Source organism: Scyliorhinus torazame, chromosome 30 (assembly GCF_047496885.1).
Source record: "Scyliorhinus torazame isolate Kashiwa2021f chromosome 30, sScyTor2.1, whole genome shotgun sequence".
NCBI lineage: Eukaryota > Metazoa > Chordata > Chondrichthyes > Carcharhiniformes > Scyliorhinidae > Scyliorhinus > Scyliorhinus torazame.
This window is the reverse complement of record NC_092736.1, coordinates 25,744,745-25,765,479: the sequence shown is the minus strand read 5'-3', so window position 1 is coordinate 25,765,479 and position 20,735 is coordinate 25,744,745. Positions and strand designations below refer to the sequence as shown.

At 49.8% G+C, this 20,735-nt stretch overlaps 1 protein-coding gene across 6 annotated transcripts in view; it reads left to right on the top strand.

Annotated features, from left to right (window-relative positions):
* The window catches only part of slc12a1 (solute carrier family 12 member 1), a 180,336-nt gene that overhangs the window by 141,172 nt on the left and 18,429 nt on the right, over nucleotides 1–20,735 (top strand). For all 6 annotated transcript variants that reach the window (XM_072493016.1, XM_072493015.1, XM_072493012.1 and 3 more), the window contains 2 exons: nucleotides 5,327–5,449; nucleotides 6,614–6,725. In XM_072493016.1, coding sequence (XP_072349117.1) covers nucleotides 5,327–5,449; nucleotides 6,614–6,725 — 235 coding nt within the window. The remainder of the gene's footprint in view (nucleotides 1–5,326; nucleotides 5,450–6,613; nucleotides 6,726–20,735) is intronic.

Genomic DNA, 20,735 nt, shown 5'->3' with positions numbered 1-20,735 from the left:
GTAGAGAGGGCGTCCTGTAGGGGGACCAGCCTGCAGGCTATGGTGACAGCCCCATTGCCGTTCTCACCAAGGAACTATACCACGAGTCCGGTGGTGGTAGCTACACTGAAGATTTGGGGACAGTGGAGACGACATAGGGGAAAGACCGGAGCACTGGGGGGGTCCCCGATAAGAAACAACCATAGGTTTGCCCCGGGGGTAATGGATGGGGGATATGGAATGTGGCAAAGAGCAGGTATAACGCAATTGAAAGATCTATTTGTGGATGGGAAGTTTGCGAGTCTGGGAGCGCTGACCGAGAAATATGGGTTGCCCCAAGGGAATGCATTCAGGTACATGCAATTGAGGGCTTTTGCGAGGCAACAGGTGAGGGAATTCCCGCAGCTCCCGACACAAGAGGTGCAGGACAGAGTCATCTCAAAGAAATGGGTGGGGGACGGTAAGGTGTCGGATATATATAGGGAAATGAGAGACGAAGGGGAGACTATGCTGGACGAACTAAAAGGGAAATGGGAAGAAGAGCTAGGGGAGGAGATTGAGGAGGGGATGTGGGCAGATGCCCTAAACAGGGTAAACTCGTCGTCCTCGTGCGCCAGGCTAAGCCTGATTCAGTTTAAGGTATTACACAGGGCACATATGACTGGAACACGGCTCAGTAAATTTTTTGGGGTGGAGGATAGGTGTGCGAGGTGCTCGAGAAGCCCAGCGAATCATACCCATATGTTTTGGTCATGCCCGGCACTACAGGGGTTTTGGATGGGGGTGACAAAGGTGCTTTCGAAAGTAGTAGGAGTCCGGGTCGAACCAAGCTGGGGGTTGGCTATATTTGGGGTTGCACAAGAGCCGGGAGTGCAGGAGGCGAAAGAGGCCGATGTTTTGGCCTTTGCGTCCCTAGTAGCCCGGCGCAGAATATTGCTAATGTGGAAAGAAGCCAAGCCCCCGGGGGTGGAGACCTGGATAAATGATATGGCGGGGTTCATAAAGTTAGAGCGGATTAAGTTCGTCCCATGGGGGTCGGCTGAAGGGTTTACTAGGCGGTGGCAACCGTTCGTCGAATATCTTGCGGAAAGATAGATAGGGGAGAACAAAGAAGGCAGCAGCAGCGGCCCAGGACTTGGAGGAGGGGGGGGGGGGGGGGGGGGGGGGAATGGGGGTGGTGGTGTGTGGCCTGAGACAAGGCAGTTGCCAATTAGGGCTAGTTTTTATTTTTTGTTATTTAATATTTATTTATTTGTTGTTGTTTTTGTTTAAATTTAAAAAGGTCATTATTATCTATTGTTACAATGTTGTGTAAAGGATGCACAATGTACTGTGTTGGTTGACCAAAAATTTTCAATAAAATATTATTTTAAAAAAAAACAAAGGTGTTTTTGATCTGTTTCCCCTTTATAAGCAGTGACATATTTCCTAACCTTTTTGGGCTGAGTCGATTTCCTATTAATAAGTCCGCCACAAAATGGAGAGAGAATGACATCAAAGGATTAGTTTATTTGCATGCAACATAGAAAGGATGGCCGCAACGTGGGTGCCGTTGCATTTGAATAGTGAACAGAGGGATAGAGAGAGTGTTTTAACAGTACAGAGACCACAAACAAAATAAATATTGTTTCACGGGGGTTCTAGAGTCCAGAATAAAAGTCCAGTGAGGCATTCCTTTAGTGGTTGGGGAGCTGAAAGCCGATGCTGTATAATTCACTTTTCCGGTTGTGCTGATTCACATGATGAGATGGACATGCAGAGTTTAATCAGCCTTGAGGCGATGGAACATAATTTCCAGCAGAAGCAGTGTAGATGGGCCAGGTGTTCCACCTGGGCAGAGCTCCTTGTCTGTGAGGCTGCTGGTCAGATGATGGAGAGAGGAGACTGCTCTTCAGCTCAGCAAGGCAATTTTTAAAAATCATTTGCGGAATGTGGGAGTTGCTGGTTAGGTCAGCATTCATTGCCCATCCCTAGACTAACATGTTCAACAAGCCAGAGGCCTATGTTACTTAACCCCCAGCCTCTCCACCCAGTCTCCAACAAAAGATGTGTATCCATCGTTGGAATTAGCTGGGTTACGAAGACGGCTCAATGTCTCAGCCATTATGAATTGGAAGAGAAGTTGTTTTGGAACAATTGGAAGCCTTTTTTAGCAGACCATCCGTCTTCTGGCCAGCCTGGGTTATTAGAGGCAGTTGTCCTTTGTATAGTTCTCTTTGAAGTTGGGCTGCAGTCCACAGGTGGCTTCTTTTGTTCAGGAGTTGCAGACAACATAGGGGGTGGGATTCTCCGCGAACCGGCGGGGTGGGTCACTCCGGCGGCGGGGTGGGTCACTCCGGCGCCGAGGTGTGGCATGAACCACTCCGGCGCCGGGCCACTCCAAAGGTGCAGAATCCTCCGCACCTTCAGGGACTAGGCCGGCGCCGGAGTGTTTGGTGCCGCGCCAGCCGGTGCGGAAGGGCTTGGCACCACACCGGCCAGCGCGAGTTGCCGCATGCGCGGGAGCGCCAGCGTGTGCTGGTGTCATCCCAGTGCATGCGCAGGGGGGTTCTTCTCCGCACCGGCCATGGCGGAGTTTGAAAGCGCCCGTTGCGGAGGAAAAGAGTGCCCCCACGGCACAGGCCCGCCTGCAGATCAGTGGGCCCCGATCGTGGGCCAGGCCACCCCCGAGTGCCAGATCCCCCCGAGGACTCTGCAGGCCGCCCGTGGAGCCAGGTCCTGCCGGTAAGGACCTGTTGTGATTTACGCCGGCGGGAGTGGGTGAAAACGGGCCAGAGAATCGCCAGGGGGGCCGCTGCCAATGGCCTCCGACCGGTGCGGGGGCGGGATTCACTCTTTCCCCCGGCGATTCTCCGACATTGGAGAATCACGCCCCAAGTTCACCCATTTTAAGGATCTTGGTCAATTTTAAAATTTCAACATTGCAATATATATATATATATATATATATATATTGTGAAAATATACAGGTGGGGGTCTTGGCCTCTCAAAATTATTAAAAATAAAATATGACGCAGAGAAGGATGGTTTTTTTCAAATGCTCCTCTTGGCATGGGGAGGGGGGAATTGTCTCTTATGATCCCAGTTGATGTTCTAAATAGACCGAAATATTCCAGAATGGAACCCTGGCTTAAAAGACCATGACCGTGATTCTCCGCCTCGCAGCGCCGCGTTCCTGTTTTATCCTGCCAGCGGGATGCTCCATTACACCGGCTGGTCAATGGGGTTCCCATTATGGGGCAGCCCACGCCGTCGGGAAACCCCCGGGCTGCCGGCAAAACGGAGCATCCTGCCGGCGGAGAATCCAGTCCCATAACTTCTACCTTTTCTAAATAAAACATGGAGGAGCAGAGTCTACTAAACATAAAAAATGAGATTTTAATTCAATTACTCCTTTACTCTCCCCTTAGCTTAACAAATACACACCGATTTGAAGATTAACATAGATTACAATGGTCTCATTAACACCCAGTCCCGTGGTCCAATACATTCTCCACTTTGAATCCCAAGTGAATGTGGATGGCTCTTCGCAATCCCCCCAGTTACTTGTCATGTGAGAGATTCTGAACTCAAATCCCGCAACATGCTTCAAAGTCTTCTCTCAATCATGCTTTCCATTCGTGGTTCGCATTCCAAAATCTTGGGGGCCAGTTTAGCTCACTTGGCTAGACAGCTGGTTCGTGATGCAGAGCAATGCCAGCAACGTGGATTAAATCTCCACCATTCAGCTCTACCCCTCAAAGGGGAAAGCAGCCTATGGTCATCTGGGACCTGGCGACTTTACCCAAAGGCCTCTAATGTGGAGTCAGTTGCCTCGGTACTCTGACCTGTGACATTATGAAAGGAGCCTACTGGTGGGTGGCAGGGCATTCTCTAAATAGGTGATGGGCCTCATTGCAATGCAAATCAGGGGCAAAATTCTCCGACCCCGCGTCGCTGGGGGCTGGCATGAATCCCGCCCCCGCCGGTTGCCGAAGTCTCCGGATATTCGGCGGGGGCGGGAATCGCGCCGCGCCGGTTGGCGGGCCCCCTCGCTCGATTCTCCAGCCCGGATGGGCCAAATTCCCGCCGCTAAAATGCCTGTCCCGCCGGCGTAAATTAAACCACCTACCTTACCGGCGGGACAAGGCTGCGTGGGCGGGCTCCGGGGTCCTGGGGGGGGGCGCGGGGTGATCTGGCCCTGGGGGGCTGCCCCCACGGTGGCCTGGCCCGCGATCGGAGCCCACCGATCTGCAGGCAGGCCTGTGCTGTGTCGGCACTGTTTCCCTTCCGCCTCCGCCACGGTCTCCAACATGGCGGAGGCAGAAGAGACTCCCTCCACTGCGCATGCGCGGGAATGCCGTCAGCGGCCGCTGACGCTCCCGCGCATGCGCCGCCCGGAGATGTCATTTCTGCGCCAGCTGGCGGGGCACCAAAGGCCTTTTCCGCCAGCTGGCGGGGCGGAAATTCGTCTGCCGCCGACCTAGCCCCTCAATGTTGGGGCTCGGCCCCCAAAGATGCGGAGCATTCCGCACCTTTGGGGCGGCGCGATGTCCGTCCGATTTGCGCCGTTTTGGGCGCCAGTCGGTGGACATCGCGCCGTTTCCGGAGAATTTCGCCCCAGGACTCTAATGATATACTTGCATTGCATTGTGGAGCCATAAGGAGCAGGTTATTTTAGAGGTCATTGACCAACTAACTGCAGCGGGTTCCCATTTGCTTCTGCAGCACATCTGTCAAGTTTTTTTTTAAAAGTCATAAAATTGCAGCTGCCTCCAACTTGGGAACAGTTAAGGTGCTCCACCTGACAGCATGTCAAAACTCAAGTCGACATAATCAATGAGGTTGCCTTCAAAAATCAATGTTCATCATGGAGACGTGCTTTTATGATGCCGAACAATAGAATGGTTGAAATGTACACCAGTGCATGTTGACTCTTTCAGCTTTTTAGCTTGGATCTAGAGAGTTCCCCAACATCACAAGACTTAGGGAAGCGAGAAAGATTTAGTTCTGAAGCAACTTGGTTTATATATTTTTTTAAATGGTATAGAAAACACATCACTACAAGGTTTAAAAAGTCAAACTAGGACAAGAGATTGAAACTAGGGCACATATGGAACATCACACGCCTCGATATATTGAGGGCACTAACATATCAATGACCTTAGTCTCTGAGATTTGGGATGGTGTTATGGTTGGGATAGATGGGTAGATAGAAATCTTGCCCTAGTACACTTTTGATGTATCGGAACTATCATTAAAGACTTTTTAAAAATTCAGTAACCTAAACTACTGTCAGATTGCAGCACTTCCTTGGCAGCTAATTATTTTGGCTGCACAAATACAATTACTTCTCTTTTATTTTCAGACTTTAAAATCAGCACCGTTCATGCTGCAGATTTCAATCAACACCTACTGGAAGCTAGTACTCAGTTCCAAAAAAATCAGGGGAAAGGCACAATAGATGTGTGGTGGCTGTTTGATGATGGAGGTATGAAGCCTATTATTTTCCAAAAATGTCTAATTTTAATGCCTGTGAATGTAACATTCTATGAGGTGTTCATTAGATTTGCAAATTGATAATACAAGCTTTTGTATTACTGTATGGCCTCCGGATGACTCGAAGCATTTTGCAATGAAGTACTTTTGAAGTGCAGTCGCCGTTTGCACACATCAACCGTCCACAAATTTAAATGAAATAAATTACCAGATCATCTGGTGATTAAGGGAGAAATATTGGCCAGGATACTGGGAAAATTTCCCTGCTCCCCTCAAATCGTGCCATGGGATCCAAGGTGGGTGCCCTGTGACGCTTTTAAGAAAGCCCCGCTGAATTAAGTGCCAATCTTGCAGTTGATAAGCCAGTGTTGGGCCATTCCCAGGATCAGGAAGCCCCGCTTTCTGAGAGCTGCCAACCAATTGGAGGCTGGCAGCAGTCTGTACTTGGCAGTGCTGGCTGCTGCCGATACCACACCCACCTGAGGCTTCAGACCGAAGCGAGATTCCAGCACAGGTGATTGATTGTGGTGGGAGGGGTTTGAGGAGGGAGTTGATTTTTGGCAGTCCCTCCTTTCTCGATGACAGGTCTCTCGAGCAGAGTGCCCCCTCGCCTCCCTTCCCAGGTTTGCAAGTAAAGATGCCAGGGTTTTACCCTGCTCCCTGCATGGCGTTTCCCCCGCCTGCCACTCAGTGGCAGGATAATTGCCGACTTAAGGACTTCAGTTGTTGCCCGGGCCTTCCCTAATCATGGTGGAGTTGGGAAAGTGGCGGAGTCGCCCTCCGCCATTCTCCCACCTGATTAAATCCCTCTTTCCCCAATTCCTAATGTGCCACATGGAAGGGAATTACATTCTGTCCAGTGATTGAGCTTTGATTCAATGTTCGTATCTTGCCTCAGTTGGGTACTATTTTCAAACTGAGATTTCTAGTTGGATGATTAAAAATATTTCGATTATATAAAGGTTAAAAGAGTTCCTGTTGGGTATTGGCAATACCTATTGGGTCCCATGTGTAATTCTAATGTTATCCATGGAATCTAAAACTATTTCCGTCTTTCTTTATTCAATCAATACAAGTTTTTTTTTTTTTTTCATAATGTTGCTTTAAAATTCAACTTGTCAATTATTAACCCCCAATATCATCTCTTCTTCAATAGGTTTGACTATTCTCATTCCCTATCTGTTAACTACACGAAAAAAATGGTGTGGCTGTAAATTGCGTATCTTTATTGGAGGGAAGCTGGACAGTATTAATGAGGAAAAGCGAGCGTAAGTTTATTTAAAAAAAAAAAAAGATCTCTTACACATTTAAATAATTTGGATATTATTAACGCCGTTGAGAAATGAAATGAAAATTGCTTATTGTCACGAGTAGGCTTCAATTAAGTTACTGTGAAAAGCCCCTAGTCACCACATTCTGCCGCCTGTTCGGGGAGGCTGGTACGGGAATTGAACCGTGCTGCTGGCCTGCCTTGGTCTGCTTTAAAAGCCAGCGATTTAGCCCAGTGTGCTAAACCAGCCCGTTGATGAGATGTTTGCACTCTTGGCTTTTTGGGAAACTTTGCAAACCTAGTTTTGTGATGTGAATGTTCGTGAATATTGGTTAAAGTACAAAACTTAGCTGAAACGTTTTAACGTATTGAAAATCGTCTGTTTTTTGAAGAACAAAAGGCAGAAATTCACTACTAAAACCACTGAACTTCCCAACAACAAATGCACCAGTGTCCTTCAAGGTGATGTGTTTGTTCATCCAAATGTACACATGTATATTATAAAGATGCATTTGAATGGGCACATTGACACTAAAGGGACTCTTTAGTATTTCCCTTTGCATCAAATTTGAAGTAACGTAGAATCATGGAGGACAGAAGAAAGTCATTCAGTTCATGCCTGTGCCATCTCTTTGAAAGAGCTGTCCAATTAGTCGCATTCTGGTCTTGCCCCATTACCCTGAATTTTTATCTTTTAGCAATTACCTAAATCTGTAGCCTGTGGTTACTAACCCTCCTGCCAGTTGCTATAGTTTCTCCTTATTTACTCTTCAAAGCCATCCATAATTTGGAACATTTCTGCCAAATCTCTCCTTGATCTTCCCTGCACTAAGGAGAACAATCCCAGCTTCTCTAGTATTTTCGTACAACTAAACACCCCCCCCCCCCCGACCCTCCATTGTCCCTAATTTGTCACTGCTTGTCTGACATTCTGTACTTGATCAGCAAATATGTCCCCAGCTGAATATTGGGAAGACTGAAACCATTGTCTGTCACACTGAGAATGCAGTTCCTGACGGCATTAGCGGCCACTGACGGCATTCCCGCGCATGCGCAGTGGAGGGAGTCTCTTCCGCCTCCGCCATGGTGGAGACCGTGGCGAAGGCGGAAGGGAAAGAGTGTCCCCACGGCATAGGCCCGCCCGCGGATCGGTGGGCCCTGATCGCGGGCCATGCCACCGTGGGGGCACCCCCCGGGGCCAGATCGTCCTGCGCCCGTGCCGCCTTGTCCCGCCGGTAAGGTAGATGGTTTAATCTACGCCGGCGGGACAGGCATTTTAGCGGCGGAGAATCCGGGGGTGGGGGGGGGGGGCACCGCCAACCGGCGCGGCGCGATTCCCGCCCCTGCCGAATATCCGGTGCCGGAGAATTCGGGATTCACGCCAGCCCCCGGCGATTCTCCGACCCGGCGGGGGGTCGGAGAATCTCGCCCCTGGTCTGTGTTGCCTAACCAGCTGTCTGTGTGGGGACCGTTTAGCTGAGTTGGCTGGACAGCTGGTTCGTGATGCAGTGCAGTGCCAACCGTGCAGGTTTTATTCCCATACCGGCTGAAGTTATTAATAAAGGCCCCGCCTTCTCAACCTTGTCTCTCGCCTGAGGTGTGGTGATCCTCGGGTTAAATCACCACCAGTCATCTCTTCTGCCTCACTGGGGAAAGCAGCCTATGGTCATCTGGGACTGTGGCGACCATTGAAACACACCACTGACAAAGTGCATTTCTCAAAATAGTTCTCCAAACGTGGAGACAGAAGGCGCAGAAGTACTCTGCAGCCACAATTGACAACCTCAAATTCAAAAGTTCCTCACTGATGTGCTGCCTGGAGACAAATGTCTGGCAGCTCAACAGTTTGTCAGGCTGATGTTAAATGAGACCCAAAATCAGGAGAGCCTCCAATCTACTTCTTCCAGCACAGATATCGATCCTTTCAACAGGTTTCACCCTCTTACTGGTGCAAAACTATTTCTCGGCTCCTCCGTCTCTGCGTTGCCCATCCTCTTTATTGCCTCTAACCCAAACAAATCTCGAGAGTGGTTTTGCAATTCCACCGCCAAACCTCTACAGTAAGCCCTGCCTTCTTTGTGACCATGACACTGCTCCTCAGCTTCTTACTGTCAGGGATTTAAAGCAGAATATCTGGTGGACACCAAGGCACTTGCTGGAAGTGTTTGGTTACAAGAGATGTGGCAGAAATGTCTCACTTTCTATGAGAAATTATATGAATGAGTACCTGAATGGCTCATCTTGGTAACTTTGGAAACCAGGAAGGTTTAAATATTGATCTATGTCCTGTGCTGAACAAGCTTATCTCAGCAGTTGGAGTAATATAATTAGCCCTGGCTAAGAGAGGAGAAATCTGCCAAGGTTTCTGCTTCAGAACTCGAGTTACTCCTGTTAGAAGTGATTTATTGATTAAGGAACCAGCTTGGTTGTGCGGTGTGCCAGAATCAATAAGCCTCCTGATATTTACTATTGATGGACAGGTGAATAATAAGCGCTAGTGTGGTACAATAGAGTTTCCACAAGAAATCAAAGCTCTGAGGAGAAAAGGAAATTAATGAGGAAAATCTGCTGGTGCAGGTTGTCTACACATGCATCTTATTTATCCCTTACATAGGCAAATGTTAATTATCTTTACGGTATGACATTGCCGGAGGTCTTTTGCTTAACAATGGTGAGCTGTAGAAAACTAGCAAGATAGCATTGTGTGTTATTTGAGACTTCACTTTTGTTTGGATTATCTTTAAAGTTTCAGGAGAAAGAGAGCTGTGATTTTTTTTTTTTTTTTTTTTTTTTTTTTTTGCTTCAAATGTAAAACGGAAGAGAGTTGAAGGTCAAGCTTCATATTAGCTACAACTTTCTTCAATAGGTTCGGTCTTGATCTAACTTCAGCTACTAATAATGTCTCGAAGGCCAGCATGTCAAGTCATGTGGCGTTTACCAACAAATAATGTGAACAACTGTTAAGAAAGCTATGTGTATGCAATCAAAATAATATCCACACAGTAATTAACATGCAGTTGTCTATTACTCAGGCAATATTTGTTGCTGTGTTCTGCTTAACCCATTGTGTTTCCACCATGAAGAATGTACACTCTCACGGATCAACCTGCATATAAATTATATAAAATCATGAACCCCTGCTCTAACTTTGAAAGACGAGCTTTGGTTATCCAAAAGAAGCTGCCACTGCCAATGCAGAGAATCCCTGTTTGCATTACAAGTATAGAATGGAAATAATCGATTAATAAATCATTAACGTTTCAAAAACTTAGGATCCCTCTGACTGTTCAGCATTTCTGGAAAACCAAATCTGACCATTGGGAACTTCTTTTTTAGATCCTAGTTTGAAAACCTGTGGTCAAACAAAAGAATGCATAAAACTTTAAAAGCAGCTAGCACTTCGATTTGGAAGACTGTTTCTAGCCATTTTACATGTAGAAAAAGATCCTTAATGGGAGGGTACTCCTGTTGACGAAATGCTAGGTCAAAGTGATATATTTTGAGAGACTTTTAAAGGAAGGCATCAAAGGCTGTTACATCAGGCAGAGGGCAAGAAGGGACTTCAGCATAGAAAGGTCTATTGATAAGAGATGGGATACGGAGCACTGGGAGGAACCCCATGCAGTCACTGGGAGAAAGTGTAAACTCCACACAGTCACCCAAGGCCAGAATTGAACCTGAATTCCTGGCACTGCGAGGCAGCAGTGTTAGCCACCGTGCCGTTTGGAGGAAACTAGCACAATTGAAGTGCTCCAGTTTAGAAATGATGAAAGTATGGATAGGATTTTGGTGGTAGTGTGATTTAAACTAGGGACTATTGTGACAATATTGCACAGTTTAAAGTAAGTATCCTAATAGTGGATAGACCATAGGATGACTTCGTTTCAGGCAGTCTGGCTGCATGGAGATAATTGAGGTCAAGGGAAATGTAGTGAAGAGGTACAACTGGGAAACCACACGGAAGCTAACCTGTGTTTAAGGATTAATTGAAGGGATGAAGAATGGTTCTCTGGGGACTCTGTGGTATTTGCTTAAGAGTTGTAGGAGAAGCCATTGCTGGAAATGTGTTCATTGCATTGTAAGAAAGGAACCATAGAAAGGCAGTCCCACTTAGATAAACCATGGGGAAGGATGACACTGATTGACAATGTCTGGTGCTGCAGAGAAGTCAGGGAACGATGATGCATCTGGGTTGCAGTGACAGCAGATATCAGCAGTGACTTGTAGTAGTTGGTGCTCTGGGCAAACAGAAGCGATTCAAACGGGGGCAGTAGGTGAGCACACATCCAGGAGGCAACCACACGTTTAGACATTGGACAGCAGTTAGAGGGAGCAGATCATTTTTGATGGGTTTTTTTTTTTTATAAATGTTTTTTATTGGATTTTTGAACAGAGTATATTTTGCCGTTATGTACACTGGATATGATATATCTATATATGTAAGTAGGCATCCGTTCGTGCCGGCGAGCACTTCCGGAGGGCAATCCTCGAGTGGGTCTGGTGCCGGTGTTGCCCCTCTCTTCTCCCGGTCGGATTTTGCCGCCGTTGTCTTCTCGTGCACACTGCCGCTTCATCCGGCCCTCCCTTCCTTCGCCTGTGTTCTCCTTTTTCTCTGTTCCTGTGGATGTCAGGTTGGTTAACGTTTCCCTGCCTCCCCTCCCCTCTCCCTCTATCCCCCCCACTTCCAAAGAACAAAGAAATGTACAGCACAGGAACAGGCCCTTCGGCCCTCCAAGCCCGTGCCGACCATGCTGCCCGACTAAACTACAATCTTCTACACTTCCTGGGTCCGTATCCCTCTATTCCCATCCTATTCATGTATTTGTCAAGATGCCCCTTAAATGTCACTATCGACCTATGCCCCCTAGTAATTGACCCCTCTCCCCTGGGGAAAAGCCTCTGACTATCCACTCTCTATGCCCCTCATAATTTTGTATACCTCTATCAGATCTCCCCTCAACCTCCTTCGTTCCAGTGAGAACAAACCGAGTTTATTCAACCGCTCCTCATAGCTAATGCCCTCCATACCAGGCAACATTCTGGTAAATCTCTTCTGCACCCTCTCTAAAGCCTCCATATCCTTCTGGTAGTGTGGCGACCAGAATTGAACACTATACTCCCAAAAGTGGCCTAACTAAGGTTCTATACAGCTGCAACATGACTTGCCAATTCTTATACTCAATGCCCCGGCCAATGAAGGCAAGCATGCCGTATGCCTTCTTGACTACCTTCTCCACCTGTGTTGCCCCTTTCAATGACCTGTGGACCTGTATTCTTAGATCTCTTTGACTTTCAATACTCTTGAGGGTTCTACCATTCACTGTATATTCCCTACCTGCATTAGACCTTCCAAAATGCATTTGTTTCCCTGGCTCTCCTCTATTGGTCCCTGTCTCTTCCACCCCCCCCCCCCCCCCTTTGTGGTTCGCCTTTCCGTTCCTTTCCTCCTCTCCCCGGGTTCGTTTTTCCTTCCTCTTAGAATGAGCTGCACCCCCCCCCCCCCCCCCCCCCCCCGGGCCCGGTCTATCTCCCCCTCTCATGCTTTGGCTGCTTTCTCCTGGTTCCTGGCTATTCTTCTGCTTGTCTGTTGGCCACAAACAAGTCCCGGAACAATTGGTTGAATGGCTCCCACGTTCTGTGGAAGCCGTCATCTGACCCTCGGATGGCGAATTTAATTTTCTCCATTTGGAGGGATTCCAGGAGGTCGGACAGCCTGTCTGCAGCTTTAGGAGGTGCTGCTGACCGCCAGCCGAACAGGATTCGACGTCGGGCAATCAGGGAGGCAAAGGCAAGGGCGTCTGCCCTCCTCCCCAGAAATAGATCTGGCTGGTCTGAAACCCCGAAGACCGCCACTTTCGGGCTTGGCTCCACCCTCACCCCCACCACTTTGGACATTGCCTCGAAGAAGGCAGTCCAATACTCCACAAGTTTGGGGCAAGACCAGAACATGTGGGCGTGGTTGGCCGGGCCACCTTGGCACCGTTCACATCTATCCTCCACCTCCGGGAAGAACCTACTCATACGGGTTCTTGTTAAGTGGGCTCTATGTACCACTTTTAGTTGCGTCAGGCTGAGCCTCGCGCAGGTGGAGGTGGAGTTGACCCTATGCAGTGCGTCGCTCCAGAGTCCCCACCCTATCTCGATCCCCAGGTCCTCCTCCCATTTCCTTCTTGTTGCGTCCAGTACGGTGTCGGCCCCTTCTACCAGTCGGTCGTACATGTCGCTACAGTTTCTTCTCTCTAATTTGCTTGCGTCCAATAATCTTCCAGTAATGTCGGTCGTGGCGGTTGTGGGTAGGTCCTTGTCTCCTTTCGTAGGATGTTTCTGAGCTGCAGATACCGTAGCTCGTTCCCCCTGGCTAGCTGGAATTTCTCCCTCAGTTCGTCCAGTGTCGCGACCCTGCCGTCCGTGTATAGGTCCCTGACTGTCAGTGTCCCCTCGTCCTGTCTCCACCTTTTGAAGGTGGCGTCGATCAGTGCTGGTGTGAACCTATGGTTGTTCCAGATGGGAGCTTTGTCCGACATTTTGGTGAGGCCAAATTGCTACCGTAGCTGGTTCCAGGACTGGAGGGTGGATATCACCACCGGGCTGCTGGAGTTTGCCCCCCCCCCCCGCCCGCCCCAATACGAACGCCACGATTAGTTTGTCTAATGTTTTGAAAAAGGCCTTGGGGATGTAGATCGGGATGGCTCTAATCATCTGGACTCCCCCCGCAAGGGAGAGTGGGAGTGTGCTCCATCTTTTCAGGTCCTTTTTTACTTCCTCCATCAGACTGGTGAGGTTCCATTTGTGGACCCCTTTCCAGTCGTGGGCTATTTGGATCCCCAGGTAGCGGAATTTGTGTCGGGCTTGTTTAAACGGCAGTCCCGTTAGGGCTGCCCCACCTACTTGCGGGTGTACCGGGAAGATCTCGCTTTTGCTCATGTTGAGTTTGTATCCCGAGAAGGCGCCAAACTCTTTCAGGAGCGCGATGATTCCGTCCATGCTGCTTTGTGGTTCCGAAATGTAGAGGAGCAGGTCATCTGCATAGAGTGAGACCCTGTGCTCTCTGCCGCCCCTTCGGATCATCCTCCAGCTTTTTGCTGCTCTGAGTGCAATTGCTAGTGGCTCAATCGCTAGGGCGAACAGCAGCGGGGACAGTGGGCATCCTTGTTTGGTGCCCCTGTGCAGCTGGGAGTATCGGGAGTTGGTGTTGTTTGTCCGTACGTTCGCCATGGAAACGTTGTATCGGAGTTTTACTCGGTGAATCCCGTTCCAAGCCCGAACCGCTCCAGTACCTCTGAGGTATTTCCATTTGACTCTGTCGAAGGCTTTTTCTGCTTCTAGGGAGACGATCACCTCTGGTGTTCTCTCCCCGGACGGGGTCACTCACGTTCAGCAGGCGCCTGATGTTGGCGGTAAGCTGTCTACCTTTGACAAAGCCCGTCTGGTCTTCTGCGACCACCTCAGGTACATAGTCTTCTAGCCTTTTGGCTAGAATCTTGGCCAGTATTTTGGCATCTGCGTTCAGCAGTGAGATGGGTCTGTATGACCCACATTCTGTTGGGTCTTTATCTTTCTTAGGTATCAGCGAGATATAGGCCTGTACTAGCGTGGGTGACAGTGTGCCCCTAGCTAGCGAGTCTGTGAACATCTCCCGCAGGTGTGGGGCCAGTGATGTTGCAAGTTTTTTTTGTAGAAGTCCGCCGGGAATCCGTCTGGTCCCGGCGCTTTTCCCGCCTGCATGGAGCTTATGCTGTCCATGATCTCTCCCAGTGCTAGTGGTGCTTCCAGGCCCCATTTTCTGCCCTCCCCCACGTCTGGAATGTCCAGTCCATCAAGGAACCGTTTCATCCCGGACTCCCCATTGGGGGCTCTGAGGTCTACAGCCTTTGGTAAAAGGCCCTGAATGTCTTGTTGATCTTTTCTGGCTCTGTTTGTAGTGTGCCTCTAGTATCCCTGATTTGTGCAATTTCTCTGGTGGCTGCCTGCTTTCTTAGCTGGTGTGCCAGCAGGCAGCTGGCTTTGTCTCTGTGTTCGTATAGGGTCCCACGTGCTTGGCGGAGTTGAAGCACTGCTTTCCTGGTGGAGAGCAGATCAAAGTGCCTTTGTAACTCTTTCCTTTCCGCCAGGAGCTCTACGGTCGGGGCCTCGGAGTATTTATGGTCTACCTCCAGTATGGAGTCAATCGGCTGCTGCCTAGCCGCCCTTTCCTCCCTCTCTCTTCGTGCTTTGAAAGCGATGATTTCCCCTCTTAGTACGGCCTTTAGCGCTTCTCAGAACGTGGAGGGTGAGACCTCCCCGTTCTGATTGTTCTCCGTGTATTCTGCTATGGCCCGTCATATCTTCTCGTTGAAGGCCTTGTCAGCTAGTAGGGCGATGTCCAACCTCCATGTGGAGCGTTGGGCCCTGCCCGTTTCCATCCTCACGTCCATGTAGTGTGGAGCTTGGTCTGATATCACAATCGCGGAGTATTCCTCTCTGTCTATCCCCGGAAGCACCATTTTCCCCACCACAAAGAAGTCAATTCTGGTGTATACGTTGTGTACTGGGGAGAAGAAGGAAAACTCCTCCTCCCCTGGGCGGGTGAACCTCAAGGGGTCCACCGCTCCCATCTGTTCCATAAAGTGACCGAGTTCCCTTGCCATGTTTGAGGTTTTCCGATCTGTCAGTCGTTGGGTCCTGTACACAGTTGGAAGTCCGTCCGTCCCCCATGATTAGCCGGTGCATCTCTATGTCAGGGATTTCTGCCATGGTCTTCTTGATGAAGCTCGGGTCGTCCCAGTTGGGCGCGTACATGTTAACTAGTATTACCGGTGCCCCATCCAGTTTCCCGCTAACCATGACGTACCGTCCCCCTGGGTTCGTAACCGTCTTTGTCGCCCTAAACATCGTCCATTTGCTGATCAGTATTGCCACCCTTGTCCCATAACAGGAATGGTAGGTCTGTCCCACCCAGCCCTTTCTTACCCGCAGTCGGTCCTGCTCTCTCAGGTGCGTCTCTTGAAGGAAGATTATGTCTGCCTTCATGTTTCTTAGGTGGTTGAGGACTCTGGATCTTTTCACTGGGCACTTTTTTTGCATGTCCCTGGTGCTAGCTTTCTTGCTAGCGCGGTGACCCCCCTCTAGGGAGTTACTGTTTCGCTTCTCCCCTGCCCAGCCTCTGCGTTTTTTTTGCCCACTCTTCCCCCACCCTACCCTGCGCTCCCCCTGTTTGCTCACCCTTCTCCGCTACTCTCATACCCTTGTGCTGGGGCCTGGTTTCCCACCGATGTCGGTTCATTGGGTAGCGGTTTGCTTTTTGTTCAGGGTGCACTTGCCATGTTGGGGGTGGGGGGCTGAGGCAATGTCAGGCCCCCCCTTCCCCATTGGCGTGTTGTTGCCCCTTACCAGGGGCCCTGTGTTTCTACCCTCGCTGTTGGTTTTCCAGCCCGTGTTCTTCGATAAATTTGTTTGCGTCGGCGGGGGCTGTAAAGAAATACTCTCCTGGTATGTGACCAAGAGTTTCGCTAGGTACAGCATACCAAAGCGCACATTGTTCCTGTGAAGTGCTGCTTTTGCTCTGTTGAATTCGGCCCGTCTCCTGGCGAGGTCTGCCCCAATGTCCTCGTCACTCTAATGAGGTGTCCTTCCCATCTGCAAGTTCTGTTTTGCCTGGCCCAGCGCAGGATTGTTTCCCTGTCTTTGTACCGGTGCAGTTTGGCTATAACTGCCCTCTGGTGTTCCCCCGCCCTGGGTTTCGGGCGCAGCGACCAGTGCGCTCAGTCCATTTCTGGTGGGTTGGGGAAAGTTTCCCTCCCCACTAAGTTGCCCAGCATCTCGGCCACGTAGGCCGTGGCTTTTCTACCCTCGATCCCCTCTGGTAGGCCCACTATCCTGACATTTTGTTGTCTTGAGTGGTTTTCCTGGCCGTTAACCCTGCCCTTCAGGCTCCCCTGCGTTGTGCCCAGTCTCGCCACCTCTTTCTCCAGGGCTGTGATCCGGTCGCTCATGTCAGTCACAGCCCTCTCCAGCTCCTTAATGGTCGCCTTTTGGGTTTCCAGTTTCAACTCCTGGGCTTCCAGTTTATTCGCTGCTCTGCGCAGGGCGAGCTGCACCTCCGCCAGGGCCTTGGCCATTTGCTGTCTGTACTGCGGCCTCTATGTCTGCTTTGGCGGGGGGGTCGGGCTTCGTTGCTGGCTCGGACCCCGCTTTGGCTCAGGCTGCCGCTCCTCCTCTGTCCTCTGCCCCTCTGCCGCTTGCGTTCCGCTGTGCTTGTGGGGGGTGGGGGGGGGGGCTCACAGGCCCGCACTCCGATGTGCTGTCTCCGTTCGGGGGGGCGGCGCGACTCTCTCCGGTCGCTTCCTGGTCTCCGGCCCATGGCTCCTCCCAAGCACCTTTCCTCCCCCCAGGCTGCAGCTTACCACACCGGTCCCTTGCGGCCTCCTCTCCTTCTCCCGGGGGGGGGGGGGCTCCCCTCGTGCTTCCGCTGCCGCTCCCGAGTGCCCTGGTCTCTGGCCCCGCTCCGCCTCGGGAGTCCGGGTCGCTCCCCTTCGTTCTCTCCCGCCGTGCGGGGGCCCAGACGCCCAAGCTTGCGCACCCGGACGCACGTTCTTCATGAGGGGAACGGGACGCAACTATGTTTCTCTCCCCCCCCCCCCCCCCCCCCCCCCCCCCCGAAGCGCCTCTCAAATCAAATTCTTTTGACCACTACTGATTGAACAAGGATTATGAATTGGCAAATACTGGTGGGTATCCGGCTGTGTGTGAGAGAGATGGGGATTACCCTAGTATCTTTGATGGGGTTTTTGATTGTGACTTTGAAAAACCAAGGGATGGTATGTGGATCGAGTGAATAACTGACAATATCGGCACAAGGAACATAACGGGTTAGAACATAGAACAGCACAGAACAGGCCCTTCAGCCCTCGATGTTGTGCCGAGCTTTGTCCGAAACCAAGATCAAGCTATCCCACTCCCTGTCATTCTGGTGTATCCATGTGCCTATCCAATAACCGCTTGAAAGTTCCTAAAGTGTCCGACTCCACTATCACAGCAGGCAGTCCATTCCACACCCTAACCACTCTGAGTAAAGAACCTACCTCGGACATCCCTCCTATATCTCCCACCCTGAACCTTATAGTTATGCCCCCTTGTAACGGCTACATCCACCCGAGGAAATAGTCTCTGAACGTCCACTCTATCTATCCCCCTCATTATCTTATAAACCTCTATTAAGTCGCCTCTCATCCTCCTTTGCTCCAATGAGAAAAGCCCTAGCTCCCTCAACCTTTCCTCATAAGACCTATCCTCCAATCCAGGCAGCATCCTGGTAAATCTCCTTTGCACCCTTTCCAATGCTTGCACATCATTCCTATAATGAGGTGATCAGAACTGCACACAATACTCCAAATGTGGTCTCACCAGGGTCCTGTACAGTTGCAGCATAACCCCACGGCTCTTAAACTCAAGCCTCCTGTTAATAAACGCTAACACGCTATAGGCCGCCTTCACGGCTCTATCCACTTGAGTGGCAACCTTCAGAGATCTGTGGACATGAACCCCAAGATCTCTCTGTTCCTCCACATTCCTCAGAACCCTGCCGTTGACCCTGTAATCCGCAATCAAATTTTTCCAACCAAAATGAATCCCCTCGCACTTATCAGGGTTAAACTCCATCTGCCATTTTGTGGCCCAGCTCTGCATCCTATCAATGTCTCTTTGCAGCCTACAACAGCCCTCCACCTCATTCACTACTCCACCAATCTTGGTGTCATCAGCAAATTTACTGACCCACCCTTCAGCCCCTTCCTCCAAGTCATTGATAAAAATCACAAATAGCAGAGGAGCCAGCACTGATCCCTGTGGTACACCGCTGGTAACTGGTCTCCAGTCTGAAAATTTCCATCCACCACCACTCTCTGTCTTCAATGTGATAGCCAGTTACTTATCCAATTGGCCAAATTTCCCTCTATCCCACACCCCCTTACTTTCTTGTTGAACCGACCATGGGGAATCATGAGGGGACTGGGAGGAATAGAAATAAAATTGAAGGAGCTGTAAGATTGAATATTTATTACACATGCGCGCACACTTTTATCGGCTCTTGGCAGTTTGACCAGTATCAGCTTGGGATCTAGGGTCAGAATTTAATAATCTCCCCCCCCCCCCCAAAAAAAACTTTTCAGGAGAGAGGGTGAAGAGGTGGTACTCTGCTGCCTTCCTGCCTCTGCCCTGATTGGACAACCTTCCCAACTGATGGTCAGTTGAGATCCTTAAGTTGAAAACTAACGTCCATTTAAGGGCCTCGTTCAACTGCCATTGGAAGTGTCTCCACACACGGAGCCCAAAAAGTAAACCCAATTGGTGGGGACAGCGTGGCAATGGTGTCTTTTGTTCAAAGTATTCAGTACCTGGTTGAGAGATCCCAGCATTGAGAAGGAGGGAGGCTCGCTGAAAGCCACTCTCCCTGCCCTTGCTTCCGACCCCCTCCCCCTCTCGTGACCACAGCCAACCCACAGCCTCCTGTCCTGTCCTTATTCACCATTGGCTTGGGGTCTGTTGATCCTAGGCCTCTGAATGCATTACTCGTGTTAGCCTCCAAAAAGTAGACCAGAATCAGTCATTGAATTCTGTCCATATAATTTAATAAAGATTGTAAAACAGCCGGGATGGGTCCAGCTTAACCTCCATGTAAGAAGTCAGACAGAACTCATTTCTGCTTACAGACGCGAGGCCACAAGTTATATACGTTTTTAGACAGTCCTATCACTCCTCTTTGCTCTTTCCACTATTCTGTAGCCCAGCCCTTCCCTAACGAGTAATATTCATTCAAGACCCTCAAGATCTCCATGGTGACGCTATTATCCTTAATACCTGAGGAGTGTCTGTGACCTTTCGAATTGGCTTCTAATTTCTTTTCTCCGATAACGGCTAATGCCAGCAGCTTGGACTCTTATGAAAGCAGAGTTAGTCTCTCTCTCTCTCTCATCACCTATCTGGCCATGAGGCCCCAACTAACTACTTATTGTCAACCTAGAAGCTGCACTGAACCATTTTACTTTTAATACAAAGGATAATATGGTCACCACTCCTAATTCACAGAATATTTTGTATTATCTAGTGTATTAGATTATAATACGAATTATAGAACACAGAACAATACAGTACAGGCCCTTCGGCCCACGATGTTGTGAATTATACTTGAGGTTATACAAAGTGTGTCCTTGATTACCATTTATAAAGGTTATACAGAGTGAATTCTTAACATAAATGCATGGCATTAATCACAGTTTATAATGTGACCTTCTATACCACTCCCTACATATGTTTTTTTACATAGAATTTACAGTGCAGAAGGAGGTCATTCGGCCCATCAAGTCTGCACCGGCTCTTGGAAAGAGCACCCTACCCAAGTCCACACCTCCACCCAGCACTAAGGGCAATTTTGGACACTAAGGGCAATTTAGCATGGCCAATCCACCTAACCTGCACATCTTTGGACTGTGGGAGGAAACCGGAGCACCCGGAGGAAACCCACGCGCACACGGGGAGAATGTGCAGACTCCGCACAGACAGTGACCCAAGCTGGAATCGAACCTGGGATCCGGGAGCTGTGAAGCAATTGTGCTAACCACCATGCTACCCCTAATAGTTTTAGTTAATACAGAGGTGTCAAATAATAATGATAGCTAAAACTTAAGTCATTACAGAGTTGAAAGTAATTACTTCTTTGTAACATTTTTAAGACAGATCATTGTTTAAGTACCTGTGTTTCGACTCCAGGGGCGAAATTCTCCGTTATCGGCGGAAAGTCCGCCGATCGGCGCAAAAAACGGCGCAAATCCCACTTGCGTCACGTCATAAAAATGGGCCGATAGTCTCCGGCCCGAAATGGGCTAGCAGCGACGTGACGGGATCCGCGCTTGCGCAATGGTTCACGCCGTGCAGCGTCATACGCGCTGCACGGCATGACGGCTAATAAGGCCGCGCAGCTCCCCCCCCCCCCCCCCCCCCACCCGACCGGAACACCCGACCGCAACACCCGACT